The sequence below is a fragment of the Mastigoproctus giganteus genome, chromosome 5, assembly GCF_048544385.1.
Source record: "Mastigoproctus giganteus isolate SK-2022 chromosome 5, ASM4854438v1, whole genome shotgun sequence".
Taxonomy (NCBI): domain Eukaryota; kingdom Metazoa; phylum Arthropoda; class Arachnida; order Uropygi; family Thelyphonidae; genus Mastigoproctus; species Mastigoproctus giganteus.
In genome coordinates this window covers 224,547,671-224,563,015 of record NC_143579.1, presented here as the reverse complement: position 1 = coordinate 224,563,015, position 15,345 = coordinate 224,547,671, and the positions used below count along the sequence as shown (strand labels likewise).

At 35.3% G+C, this 15,345-nt stretch overlaps 1 protein-coding gene across 2 annotated transcripts in view; it reads right to left on the bottom strand.

Annotated features, from left to right (window-relative positions):
- LOC150086165 (L-serine dehydratase/L-threonine deaminase-like) overlaps positions 1 to 15,345 on the bottom strand; it is a 55,060-nt gene that overhangs the window by 15,636 nt on the left and 24,079 nt on the right. For both annotated transcript variants that reach the window (XM_090373756.1, XM_090373755.1), the window contains exons 2-4: positions 12,991 to 13,177; positions 11,483 to 11,711; positions 3,093 to 3,132 (exon numbers count right to left, since the gene is read on the bottom strand). In XM_090373756.1, coding sequence (XP_090229882.1) covers positions 3,093 to 3,132; positions 11,483 to 11,711; positions 12,991 to 13,152 — 431 coding nt within the window. In that variant the 5' untranslated portion in view covers positions 13,153 to 13,177. The remainder of the gene's footprint in view (positions 1 to 3,092; positions 3,133 to 11,482; positions 11,712 to 12,990; positions 13,178 to 15,345) is intronic.

Genomic DNA, 15,345 nt, shown 5'->3' with positions numbered 1-15,345 from the left:
TCATGGTCAGGCAAGACTTTCCCTTAACAAAACCATGCTGTGTCCAAGCTATAACTGAAGTTTTGTATAGATGATCCTGCAGTGCTTCTTTAACCAGTGCCTCCATTAATTTTCCTGGAACAGAAGTTAAACTCACAGGTCTATAATTACTTGTCAGCCTTTGATCCTCCTTTGTGTTTTGAGGTCACATTTGCACATCTCCAGTCTATGGGTACCTCACCTGAGTCCAAAGGAGCTCTCATAATTATGGCTAAGGGTTTGCTTACTTCCTTTGCTGCCTCCTTTAATATAACTGGATAGATCCCATCCACTCCAGGTGCCTTTTTATGTTTATCCTCAACAATTTCTCCTCCACTTTCCTCTCAGTTATTACAAAATCATCTAGCTCACTGCCAGAGTTTACTTCACCTCTGGCATTCCCCTTCCTGAATAATTCCTCATGTATGAATGTAGATGCAAAATACTCATTTAGTTTGTTAGCCACCTGAGCAGGATCATCAACTGTTGAACCATCAATATCCAGTGGACCAATCTGATTCATCCCTTTCCTTCTAGAGTTTACATAGGTAAAGAACGCTTTTCTGTTAATCTGGCTTTGCCTGCCTAATCTCTTTTGTGAATTGGTTACAGACCAGCTGTAACCATATATGGAAGCCTATATCTATCATAGGCTTCCATGTCACCCATTAATTTATATGTATACCGTGCATTTTTCTTCCTTGTCATATGTCTCATTAGGTCATCTGACATTCATTTAGGCCTAAACCTTGAACAATAATTCTTAGTTGGTATGTAAAGCCTTGTAGCTTCCAAGATAATTTCTTTGAATGCTTCCCATTTTGAATTTGCAGTTGGTAACATCATCAGTTGGTCCCACTGTATAGAATTTAACACTGTGTCAGACCATCGTAGTCGCCTTGACGAAAGCAAAAACCCTTCCCTTAATCCCTGATGGTAGTTACCTCTTTGAGTAAATCCCACTTCAGCACACTGTGATCACTGCCACCTACTGGTTCCTTTATCTGCAGATTCTTAATGCATGAAGAATCACTACTGATAATCAGATCAAGAGTATTACTCCCTCTAGTTTCCTCCCGAACATGCTGATGTAGAAAACAATCATCCAATAAATCCACAAAAGCCTTGTTAGTGTGTGAGTGACCAACCCACAAATTCCAGTCAATATCTGGGAAATTAAAATTCCCCTTTATAAGGCTCTCTGACTTACTGGCCCACTCTATTTCCCTGTACAGTTTCTTATTATACTCATCAGAGTCATTAGGCCTATAGCACACTCCTACTCTCAATTTTGATCTCCCAATGCTTATGTCACATCAAACTGACTCGACACTGCACTGTCCAGCGATGTCGACTGGCTTCACTTTCGTGGATTTTATGTATTTCTTAACTAATAGCATAACCCCTCCTTCCCTTCCTATCCTGTCTATCCTTTCTGTACACATTGTACTCCCCAAATTCCAGTTCTGCATTCCTTATATCTGTGTGACACCATGTCTCTGATATCTCAACAATATCTGCCTTTGATGTTTTGAGCAATACCTCAAATTCATCAAATTTATTTACCAAACTCCTAGCATTGGTGTACACACAAGTATACATGCACCCGTTCCTATTCTTAGCTACCCTAACACAACCGATGTGTTTACTTGTACCGCAGTGACTTCCAGCAGTATCTGAAATATCCTGCATCTTGTTTTCCAGGCTGCTGCTCATTCCAATAGAAACAATGCAAGAATCACTTTCACCTCTGCCAGTGGCTACTGTTAATCTATTAGTCCTTGTATCCCCCCAAGCTAGCAGTTTTCCGACCCACCTAACACTGCCTCGATAGCATCAGCAAATATTCCTGCACCCTTTCTATTTAAGTGTATCCCATCCCTGTAGAAGCAGTCTCTCCTGTTAACAAGTACAGACCTGGCTGAAAAAATTTCCACCCCTTGAGCCTTACACAATCTTTCCAGGGCCGAATAGAGGCACTTTGTTTACTATGAGTGAAACAAAACCCATATTGTATTTAAAAAGTGTTAGGAAGGAAGCCAAACTGATAAATACAATTTTTTATGGAAACCTATGTTATGTAAAATAACTGTAAGAATATTAATGAAGAATTCTTGTGCAAAAATTCTTTTTTTAAGCAATTGGCAGTACTTTGACACTTATCTAAGAGTTGCAGTATTGTTCATACAGTTAGCATAATAATTGACACAGCTTAATATATCTTTAGTTAATAAATCTTTAATTTCATATGAAAGTTCTGTGTTTGTTTTTATTTGGCATACAGAAGCTTTGGTAAAATCACTAATACATCAGACCATTTGAACCTTGCAGTTTTTGGGAAATATTTATGTTAATTATCATCTAGTAGCACACTTACTAGAGGCTTGCCACAAGGTACTCCCTAAAGAATGAGATTCTGGTCCATTATGGAGAATTCTTTCAAGTATTTATTCACTTTAGCCTTCAGGTGAAAAAATATATATACTTCCTTCCCATATAAAATTCTTGGCATAATCCTTGTTACCCCACCCAATGCCACAGGCAGGGTTTGTCCAGCACCAACATTTATATATGAAATATTTATAACTAATATTATTTACTACCAATCCTCTGTTATATTTTTACATATATTATTTTAAAATAGTTCCATGTGGTAACCACATATGCATAAGTCCAGTCTGCCCTGAGCTAGAGTTACAAAATCTAAAAATCTAAGAAAAGAGGAAGCTTAGCAAGGGTTTAATCTAGTTCAACAGTGAACTTGCAATCTATCTTAAACTTAAAACCCATCTTATATGGTATGTAGTAAAAAACAACCAATTATTTTTAATTCTATTTTGTATTACTTTAACTGGCTCATGAACACCACTAGTACAAACATAATATACTACAAACTATATGAAGTAGATTTTCATTAGAAATGGCACGGCCTAAGTAAACACATCAAAAATTCTAGAGCACATGAATGAGTATTATTATGAATAATGAATTATGAATGTATATTGAGAACTACCAACAACAACCATTAGTGTTCAAAATAGCATTTTTACAACATATTTTTTCCCATTACATACCATACTGTAGGATGGTCAAAAGGATGAACATAGAAGGAATCTGAAAAGAAAGATAAAATGAATATACAAATCTGCAGATTAATTATAACGTAATATATTTCATTTGTCTGTTATATTTATCCAGGTTTGTAATTTTTTTATTTAAATAATAACATTCAGTTACACCAATATATATATTTTGAATGATAATGTCACACAGGAATGTCTATAAAACAACATAATGTTCTAGAATCAAGGATGGATTAAGACAAAAAAAAGTTAGAAATTATATATATATAATTTCTTTTGCACTGCCATAAACACTAATTATTTAATTGTTTCTTACAAATTCAGAAAGATTTGCCAAATATATGGAGCAATGTGAAGCTATTTTCATAAATCTTACTGTAGTGTTTCATTCAGTAAATATAAAAGCCTTCCGATATCTAATGTCATAATAATTATCAGAGAGAATGATATATCGTTTTATATAAGATCTTGCACATGTAGGAATTTTTTTTTATATCAGGGTTCTAAAACCTTTCCATCATATGACCTACTTTGAAAATAAAAAAAGGTCTTGAGACTGACCTATCACAATTTTTTCTAAGTATATTTCTGTCTGCTTTTTTGTAAACTTTACTTTTTACAAACAAAAAAAGCGGTAAACATTACAATATTTGATAAGTAACTATCATATAATATTTAACATTAAAATACAAATAAATTTTGTAATACTTACAAAAACTTTGATGTTAACTTTTTGGTAGAATGTTTGGATTGTTTTTTTTATGTGAAAATATGTTTTTATTTCTATGCACAGCAATCAACCAATTGCAAGCTCCTGTTTTAAATTATGCAGTGAGGCAAATAAAGCTATGAGAAGTTATTGTACTGTGTCCATAAACTGTGTGTATTGTATGGTTTCCTGTTTTTCAGATAAAAACCATTCAATCCTTGCTTAAAACTAATACAGCCACAATACAATAAAGCTCATAAAAATTTCTCTCATCTTTGGGTAACTTCAACAGTAATGGGCAGGGGCCAAACAATAAAATTATTTTATTCTAATTGTCTATTTACGAGGGGTGATCATGTAATTTGGAAACTGGTGCAAGATTTTATGTTTAGCATGAAAACTTTCCATTACTGCCACTAGAGGTGCTCTCCCTGATTGCTATTGAGCCAACTCTCTGTGTGCATGCCAGTACTTGTCGAGCTAGTGTTGTAAAAAAAAAAAAAGAGTTTTTTTAGCCGTGTGTAACTGACAATCATTTTGAAGCAAGTATCATGTCGGACATACAGATTGAACAGCGATATGTGATTCATTATTATGTCAGACGTGGCTTAAATACATCAGAAACAGTTAGAGATGAATGAAGCATATGATATTTGGTGTCTTGGTAGGACAACCATATTTAAATGGCACAAGTGATTCAGTGAAGGCCATGGGTCTGTTGCAGATGACCCAAGACCTGGTCAGCTTTCCTCTTCAACAACTTCTGAGCAAATCACAAAAGCTCAGGAAATCTTGGGGGAAGACAGGCAAATCTAGAGTACTGTATACAGGTCTGGAGGCCTCATTTCAAGAAGGATGTAGAGCTGCTGGAACGAGTACAGAGAAGGGCAACAAGATTAGTGAATGGAACAAAGGGGTGCTCTTATGAAGAAAGGCTTAAGTTTTGCAAATTACAGTGTCTGGAGACTAGGCACCAGCGAGGTGATCTGATAGAGGTGTATAAAGCCTTGAATGGTTTGAGCATGCTCAATGCTGATGGGATTCTTCCTCTAGCTCAGAAAAATCACCTGAGAGGGCATAAATTCAAATTGAGGAAAGACAGATGTAGGATAGACGTCCGGAAATTTGCCTTTAGCCAGCGGGTGGTTGGTTGGTGGAATAGACTTCCAAAATAAGTTTAAGGCTCAGCTGGACAGGTATTTTGAACGAACAGAGGGGTGAAGTGGAAGTGGGTTTTTTTTCTTTTTTTTTGGCTGATGCTGCATAAGCTTGCTTTCTTGCATCAAATGCCTCTACTAATGCTAATGCTAAATTACACTTTGTGAATTAGCTGTTAGAATGTCTATTTCATATGGTAGTGCTCACAATATTGTGATAGATCACCTGAAAATGTCATAAATCTGTGCCTGCTGGATTCCACACAAGTGTATAATATGACTACGGAACAAAAACACTGAAGAGTAGACGTGCAAAAGTATGCTTGATTGTTTCGAAACACAGGGTAAAAACTTCTTAAATCGAATGGTGATTTATGATCCAGGGACAAAACAACAGTCGAGTGAGTGGAAGCATTCTGATTCAACAAGACTTAAGAAATTTCAATCTTCTTATTTGGCTAACAAACAATTGGTTCTTGTGTTTTTTTAAATAAAAGGCATTCTTGTTACACATTTTGTGCCTCATGGAACAACTATGAATAAGGAAGTATACTTTGAGGTTCTCAGAGTCAAACTTCATCGTGCCATTTGTGAAAAACGTCAAAGACAATGCCAGGCCCTATACAGGTAATATTGTGCAGGCAGTGATCACTGCCATAGGTGATGAGGTTATGCCACATCCCCCTTGTTCACCAGACTTAGCCCTGTGTGATTTCTTCCTGTTTCCACGTCTAAAGGTAGCTCTGAAAGGCAAGCATTTTGCATCTGACAACAATGCTCGCAGAGCCACAAGGAAGCACTTTGCAGTCTTTCAAAAAATGGCTTGCAAGAAGTATTTAATGCATGGCTACGACCATGGCAAAAGTGTATAAAGTTCAAGGGAGAGTATTTTGAGGATTTCAAGGGAGAGAAAATTCGGATGATGACAATTAAGATAAGATCTTGCACCAGTCCACGAATTAAATGATCAGTGCCTCATACAAATTTGTACATAAAAATGTTGGAAATGTTCCTTAAGTGAAGTGAGTAATTCTTGGATACTCAGCAAGAAGTTAAAAATATGATTCTCAAAATAAAGTTCTTTTCAGCAAGGGACATGAAAAAAACAAGGTCCAAACGATGACCCGCATTAGCAATTTTTATTGTTCCATAATTCAAAGGACTATTAATATATTTTACCAACTGATAAGGAATTTCCAACTTTAAAATTGACCTCATCATCTAGTAATTCAGTCTTGTGACTGGTCACTTCCTCTGATGAGCTGTCTCCACCTTTGTCGTTTCCAGTTCATTCAGCCTTCTCTTGCTTGCTCATCATTTGATTTCTTGGGATATGTTTACTTTACAGGGTAGTTTCCCATTGCTTTCCCCTTGCTAACTGAAGCTTCATTTGCTGCCATTGACCTGTTTAGTTTCCTGCACCACCAAAACTCAGATTACCATCCTACCTACTGGTAACCAGATACATAGGCCCTGTCTTCACAGCATGTTGAAGGGAAAGTCCTACATATCCTTTCTTCTTTCGTCTGCACCTGACTTTGATTTCTTACAGAAATTACACAAAATGGACTTACAGAAAATTATTCTCCATAAAGCAAGTTTATAGAGAATAATTAAAAGAATAAGATTTAAGTAGGCAAAATGCCAATCTAATCAACAGTTTCTGAAAGAGATGTGTGAAATATATCTAGGTTCAAGGCCAAAGGACGGTCAAGTGTACATATGGAAAGATTTTGGGTTAACAGTTGTCGCAATCTAAGCTAAATTTGGCAGACTTAGGAAACTGGAAAAATTTATTCTACTCTACTGATCGGCTTCAAGTACTCATTCCTGAAGATTATGGTGACTATTTAATTATACAAGTCGTAATTGACTTTTGGGACTGGTTTTTCATGGGAATGAATTGCAGCACCATATTGAAATTCATCTAGACATGGTAACACATATATCACCCATTCACCTGCAGTCAAAACACAATGTTTACGGAGTTTATGGTTAATTTTAACAATATACTTTTAGCTGCAATTTACTTTTCATTTATGACAGGTTTGCAGTGAAAGACTGGCATTCAGATAGAGCCCATAACCACTTAGCACTAAGGTGATCAGTTTTAAGACACAAGCCTGTACCTTAAGTACAAACCTACAGACACAAGCCTATGTTTCCTTCTGTTTCAACCGGAATCATCCTTGTCACATGATTAATTCACGTATCAGAGTGCCAAGCCCATTGAAACTACCCATAGATGGGACTCAAACCTAAGCCATTTCCAGAATGTGCAAAAGGATAGTGATCATAACCACTATACTAGCTGTGAGGGGCACCTGACTTCCAAGATATCACTGATTGATAGCATACTATGGAATTACAACATTACCTATGTGTACAATAGTGCAACACAGGCAGTTCCCATTTTACAAGTTTTCGCTTTACGAGTTCTCGGGTTTACGAGTTTTTTTTTTCAAGTATCAAGTATCAACAAATTCGAAAATATGAACGGTAATTGCAAAAAATGAATGCTAAACATTCATAAATCCCACATTTCAAAGCACACTTGTAGCTATACAATACAGTGCATCCCGCTTTATTATATTAATCCATTCCAGAGACACCATCTTATCATGAAAATATCGTAATGTGAATCCAATAACACGTTGTTTTTTGGTTATTCGTTCCAAGACCTCGGAAGTTGAAATTTTCTCGCTATATAACTAAGCTATTTATCCCTCTAAAAGGTTTTTTTTATAATGGAAATTGCACTACACTTTTTATTATAATTAAGTTCCGTTATAAGAATCAATTTTGAACGCCTTTGTAATATTTTTCTAAAACGCATTTTTGGAGGTCACTACCATAAAACAATAAAAACAATTTGCACTTTCCAGTTTATTAGGCTTTAATGTTAGTGCAATCTATTATAAACGGGTAGTATACTCGATGTATTTGGAATTGTAGGCGCCTCCGTAGCCAGGTGGGAAGGAGCAGCAGTGCGTAGCACTTCTTGATTAGACCGGGGTTCGAGCCCGTCACCACCAAATACGGAGGATGCGGAAAGGTCAGAGAATGACCACCGCATATCCCCGAGCAATATGGCTTTAGTTGCTAATGCTCCTAAAAACCAAATAACAAAAACATTTGGAATTTTGTGGGTTTTCCTGTTATTATGGTGAAATATGTTTACCCTTCACTGCAATTTTCAATCATATAAAAAACATAAATAAATTTTCAGAATCTTCTCTTCATTCCTTTTCTTTTCTTAAACTTGTTACTCTGTGCAAATTGTGTTAGTCACACTCTCACTTGCCCATATCGTGTTAGTTAATTGCAATTTTTGTGTACCATTAAAAAATGCTTATGCATGCTACCATAAAATTTATAAAGAAAACAGAAGATCATGGGAACAAAGGTCTCTTCAAGCATTTCTGAAGAAGAGACTCCTCGTGCAACAAACCAATAACGAGGGCCGAACCAACAATGAGTGATCAACGAGTTTGCATTTAGTCGATGATGAAAAATAAACATTCTTTAACATTTGTAAGTCAAATAATTTCTATAAATTATAATTTGCTTGATTTTACAGGCTGTGTTTTCATTTCTTTAGATAAATCAATCATTGTTTAAACATAAACTAATTAGCTAAGTAATTTCATTGTTGAGAACGTAACTCCTATTTTCAACATTGTCTATGGGAAATAAATTCCCGCTTTATGAGCGCGCGCTAAGAACGAATGAACTTGTAAAGTCAGGAAATACCTGTATAAGAAAACAATGTAATTTACAATATGTGGAAAAAGAATGGTTATGTATACAATTAACACAAGATTTAATTAAAATATAGTTCTTAAGTTACAATTTATAATTTTTTGCCATAAACATATTTATGAAAAGCAAACTGGCACAGAACGTCTACATATGCATTATTTTAGTTACGATTCACATGGGCATTACAACCTGTGTATTTGATTATATGGACACGTTATTGTTCTAGCAGGTAATTAATGGGATTTCTGCCATTTATATAAAATTACACACAATATATTTTTATATAATTTTTATAAAATTTTCATTAACAAAGTATTCATTAATTCATTAAACAAATTTAAAAACTAATTCTTGTGCCTTTGTTAAACAAAGCAGACTCACCACATCACATTAGTTTAACCTACATTATCTTAGCTATTCTCATTAATAATTGTAAGCCTGTATTAATAATTGTAATTGTCTTGTAATTTACCATTCCCCCACTAGTGTGATGATATGTTGTCAAGTGGACAATCCTGTAACCTTTAATTCTGTAAATTTGACCCAATTCAATATAGAGAAACTATAGCATGAAAAATTACCTTGGGAAGCAGCAAAAGTTACTGCTGAATGAACAGAATAATCTAAATGTAAATATGTAAAGATTTCACATTTACATAATTTTCATGATGTTTACACATATATGCACAATGTTTACACAATTCAGGTTTTTAAGTAAGACTAAATGCATCTAGGGATAATATTTTTAAGAGTTATAATATCAGTGTAAAAATACCATAGACAACTCTTAAAGGGAAAAACTATGATAGTAGTATAAAGGTCATCATTTCAACTGTATCTCATATTGTCTCATCTTTCACGAGTTACCATGTTTTGCACTACCTCAAATAAGTAATGCTTCACTAATAGCATTAGTAGAGGCATATGATGCAAGAAAGCAAGCTTATGCAGCATCAGCCAAAAAAAAAAAAAAAACACACACACATAGAGAAGACTATTATTACTTATTCTCAGTGGGCACCACTACCCAGACGGAACCGTTTCAAGGCTTGTTGGCCTTGAAATGGTGAGTACAATATGAGATACGGTTGAAATGATGCTCTTTACACTACTATCTTAGTTTTTTCCTTTAAGAGTTGTCTGTGGTGTTTTTACACAAATACTATTTAGATAATTATAACTCTTAAAAATATTATGCCTAGTTGCATTTAGTCATACTTAAATATTATCACCTATACCTTTTGGCATCTCTCTTATTATGGGATTATCTTCACAACCTGGTTGTCATGTTTGCAATAACATGGTGCCTGCCAACCCACCGATGAAACGCCAACAAGCCTTGAAACGGCGCCGTCTGGGTGGTGGTGCCCACTGAGAATAAGTAACAATAGTCTTCTCTATTAGTGAAGCATTACTTATTCGAGGTAGTGCAAAACATGGTAACTCGTTGTGAAGGATGAGCACAATATGAAATACAGTTGAAATGATGCCCTTTACACTACCATCGGAATTTTTTCCTTTAAGAGTTGTCTATGGTGTTTTTACACCGATATTATATAGACAATTCTGTTATATATATTTTTATATAAATTATAATTATTTAACTTCTATGTGAGGTTTTTTATAGGTTTTAGTGTTTATTCTGCTGCTTAACACGAGTAATGAAATTCGCAATCGACAAAATATCATCTCAACAATTTTTTCTGGTGATGATTAAAGTATAAACAGCAAAGCAGGCCCTGATGTAACCTTTAGAAATTTAAAAATCTTCTTGTACAAATGATTTACTTGAAATTCAGATAGATATGAGTTTCCTCTTAACATGCTCTCTATAAATCAGGGGTGGCTAGCCCAGATTTCAATATGATGGACTCCCACAGTATGCATTTACCACCATTTAATGTCAACTCACTCAGATACGTAGGAGTATTAGTGAGTTCCTCATGGCACTGAGTCTGTAAGAATGAACCTATATTATTCATTAATCAATATTAAATTTTCTTTATAAACATAAAATTGTTTTAATTTTTTTCATTAAGCACTTCAGTATAAAATTCCTTTATGTAGTTAGCATGAACATTTTTGAAACCTACAAATCAAAATGGAAAATTTTACAAACAAATGTTCAAAATGGAACAGTAGTTGAAAATATATTTTATTTTTAATAATCGAGTGCACCGAAATGCTGTTCTGCGCAACAAGCAGAACAGCATTTCGGTGCACTCTGGTAAAAATCAAAGTGTATCATAATATCTAGAATCTGGTCAATTCCAAAGTGTATGCTAATGTCTAGAATCTGGTCAGTTTCAGAGTGTGCTTATGTGCACATACAGACATAAAAAACTCTTCTGTAATTACAAATGAATTTGAGCTTCAAGATGTTCTAACTGTTCAGTTAGTGTTTAACTCTTCCACGGTTAGGTACTGATTATGCATGTCATAGCAAGCAATGGCAAATTGATACTGACCCTTCCAGCTAGTGCACCATTTGACTGTGAACAAATTCAATCTGAATCCTTATTGGCAAAATCTTTAAAATAGCACACAGCTGCTTTTTATAAGTACATTAGCTCTATCTTCAAATTTGTCAGTTGGTCTCTCTCTCTCTCACACACACACACACACACACACACAGGGCAAAGACTGCTATAAATAATCTATAAATTTATAACAGTTAAATAGTAAAGTAATGCACAGATTTAACAACCAAAATGGCACTAATACGCATAATTGAATTGAATAACTAATCATACCTGAGTTTTCAGCAAGCAATAAAGCTTTTGTATTGGCTTCATTCCATATGTTACCATAACTCTCAACTGTTGCTCCTTCATCTACTATCTTTTTTATCAATGTGTCAGATGTTGATTTAGGTACAATAATTTTAGCAGGAACACCCAATTTCCTGGCTGAATATGCTACAGCTAAACCTGCATTTCCTCCTGAAGAAGAAATTATTTCTTTGCAGCCACTTCTGACAGCCTAAAAATATTATAAAAATCAGTATTGCAAATACATTGGAATCAATTCTAATAATCTTCACATATATATTTATTAATAATAATAATATACACTAAGGACAGAATGTAACTATTACAAAATAGTTTTTACAAAATTATTTTTGACTATTTTAATAACTTGCTTCTAACGGGGAAGAAAAAAATGAAACACATGTCATATATCAGGGATAAATGTTAGTTCCAAAACGTTCTTCATTAATTGTTTAGAGAAGGAAGGGGGCTTGCATATACACATGCACATGCATTACAGGTGGTAGATGACTTTCATCAACCGGTGAAATACCACCACTTTGCTTATTGGAGGCTTGAAGTGGTGAAACACATGTTTAGTCTCTAGACCAAAGTTTCCAGCATTCCCCCCCCCCCCATACTTCTCCTTCAACCCATGCACGGTACTAAGTACTATAGGTTTTGATACCTTTTGTGTTTTGGGTTTTCATAAAAAAAAAAAAAAAAAAAATGTGGGGGGGGGGGGGGTGGAAGAAATCAAAATTTAAATGGAAGAATTATACACCTAAAAAATTTTCAATGATTACAATCACGGTGTCAAGGTGGTGTCTGGCAGATGCATTTAATGGTGTTAAAGAACAAAAGCAACTGAGGTAGCCTAAACCAAAGCTGCTATTTATAAAGTTTTTTGTTTATACTTCAGGTTAGCCACTCATGGTCAGGGCGATTTACATGATACCTAACACAAAAACATAACCATATTTAGTCACATGGGTTCGAACCATGTCAATGCATATTACACTATAGTATACTCTTGTTCTAACCACTTGGCTTTATTAGACTTTTGGCCGGACTTTCATTTTCTAAATGAACACTGGTAGCCAATAGTCAGGTACAGACCTGACTGCTATTATCAATCAGTTGTTGCTCACATCAAGCAGTCAGACTTAATGTACATTCCTCTTTGAGGAGTTTCTACAGTTGTGTAATCAGTTTCTCTATGAGGCCTCTATTAATTAAATTAATAGAGGCTTCATTTTATCTATTATTTTATTATTATTATATTTTAATTTAGAAACAAATCTAAAACTATGGCTGTCTAATGGAGTTCCTACAGTTGTGTGGTCGTCTACTCTATGAGGCCTCTAATAATTTAATTAATAGAGGCTTCATTTAACAATTAATGTAGAAACAAATCTAAAACTATTGCTGCCTAATTATATAAATCAATTTTTATAATTAACAAGTGATATACTTAACATACAATATAACTTTTAGTGATTTTGTCTTACCTCTTGGCAGAGGTAACTAATACCTCTCAACTTGAAAGAACCAACAGGTTGAGTATTTTCTAGTTTCAGGTACACAGGTATACTAGCCAGTTTTTCAAGTGGTAAGCTCTCAATCAAAGGGGTTTCACTATAAAGTTGTAACTTAAATGGCTCTTCCATCATTTATAATAGTTTTATCTCTGTGGTGCTGAAATAATACATCCACATTATTAATTGAATCCATACATTAAATATGAATAAGTAATTTAATTATACTGCTTTTGTGAGTCTTTATTTTTTGTTGCCATTGTGATCTATTTTCATATCCAGCAGTAACACAATTAATTTTTAAAAAATATGAAAAAGCAAAATGCAAACTCTGTAGTATAAGTAGCTCATTTAAAGCACTATTTTGTACAAGTTCTATTACTGTTACAAGATTAATGCTATTATATAATTAATAAATATATATAATTAACATTAAAATATATAGATGACACTTCATAAGAACAGCTACCCTCAGTAGGGAAGGGTTTGTTTGTTTGTTATTTAATTTTGAGGAGCATTAGCAACTAAGGCCATATTGCTCCGGGGATATGCGGTGGTCATTCCCTGACCTTTCCGCATCCTCCGTATTTGGTGGTCACGGGCTCGAACCCCGGTCTAATCAAGAAGCGTGTGCTATGCACTGCCGCTCCTGCTCACCTGGCTATGGAGGCACCCAGTAGGGAAGGGAAAGGAAACAGAATCTCAAAAATTATCATGGCCTTTTCTGGGGAAGGTAGAATGCAAAGTCTTTCTTTAGTAATTTTCTGTAATTTAATCCTGAAAGTGTTACATTACAGAAATTTAAATGACAAAAGTTTTCATTTAATTTCCAGGAATGATAAAGAAACCAATGCATGCAATGTAGCATCAAAATTAATATGTTCATCATACGAGCATACTACGAAGTAAAGAAGGTAGAGACAGAAATCACAATGTACAGAAAGAAACTACACATCAAGTGGTTGGAACAGTTTCTGAATGTTCCGGTCACTGAACAGTGAGACCAGAGATAGACCATCATCACAAAGAACCTGATAGCTCCTGCAATCTTGGAAAAAATCAAGCAGGATGAGAGCAACCAGCCACAAAAAAACAATGAATATGGACACACCAGAATGAGAGCTGTAGGAGGAACATCAAGTACAAGAACAACATGCCAAAGTTGAAACAGACGAGCTCACAATATCCAGAATAGAACTGGAGTGGAAGAAGGCCCTGACAGAATTCAAGGGCATGAATCCCCCCCCACAAAGACCCACACCATACCAAGGCAGAGACCCAACAGAATCCTCTGACAAGTCACAGAGCACCTCAACTGGCGAATAATACCAGATTACCTCAGCAAGAATGAAGTAACACTAGACACCATCCACACAGCCATTTATCATACCACTGTAGCAGTCACCAGAAAGAGAAACCAGAGACCAATAGACAACAAAATGCAAAAGCAAGGAACACCAGCCTGGGAAAGAAGCCTACAACAGATGATAGAAGACATAAGGAAGAAGACAGGCCAATTGACCCTTCTTACTTCTGTTACCCTGTTACCAATGAGTAACAGAAGACATAACAATAGATGTAAAAAGCTGATTACAAAAGTGAAGGCTATCCTCAAGAAAGACAACATCCACAAGACAGAGGATTGAAAAATACCTTGACCCCCCCCCCCTCAAGCAGAAACACCTGGCACTCTGCAACAGATAACACAAAAACCCTCTTTCTGTATTTGTGGGTCACCAGGATAATACATCAGAATCTATTACAGGGAGAGTACCCAAAGCAAAACACATAACAGGATATTTGATGAAAACCAGAGAGCCTTCTATAGAAAAACTGGACAAGAGGAGAAGGAAGATAATGGAACCCAACCAGAAGGCACTTGGGGGAGTAATGTGAGAAACCTGTGGAGCAGCAAAGATAGTCATAATGGCCATGCCCCCTAAATACATCTAGAATGGAAGAAAATCAAGGACATAAAAGAGATGACAGAATGGGAGATTTGGGAGGAAGAAATACAGTTTGATCAGGAAATCCCACAATTGGCGAATCCCTAGGAATAGATCAATATCATCATCAGCCATTTTCAATCCACTGCAGGATGTAGGCCTCTCCAGCAACTTTCCAGTTCCTTCTCTTTTGTACCATTTACTTCCCACAAACTTGTGAATTTCGTCTATCCATTTCCACCATTATCTTACAGGTTTTCTTCTAGCTCCTCTTGGGTACCATTCTGTTATTTTTTCAGTCCATCTGTCATCTTGTCTTCGAGATAGGTGTCCTGCCCAAGACCACTTTAGTTCTTTAGTTTTGATAAGAATGTCCTTTATT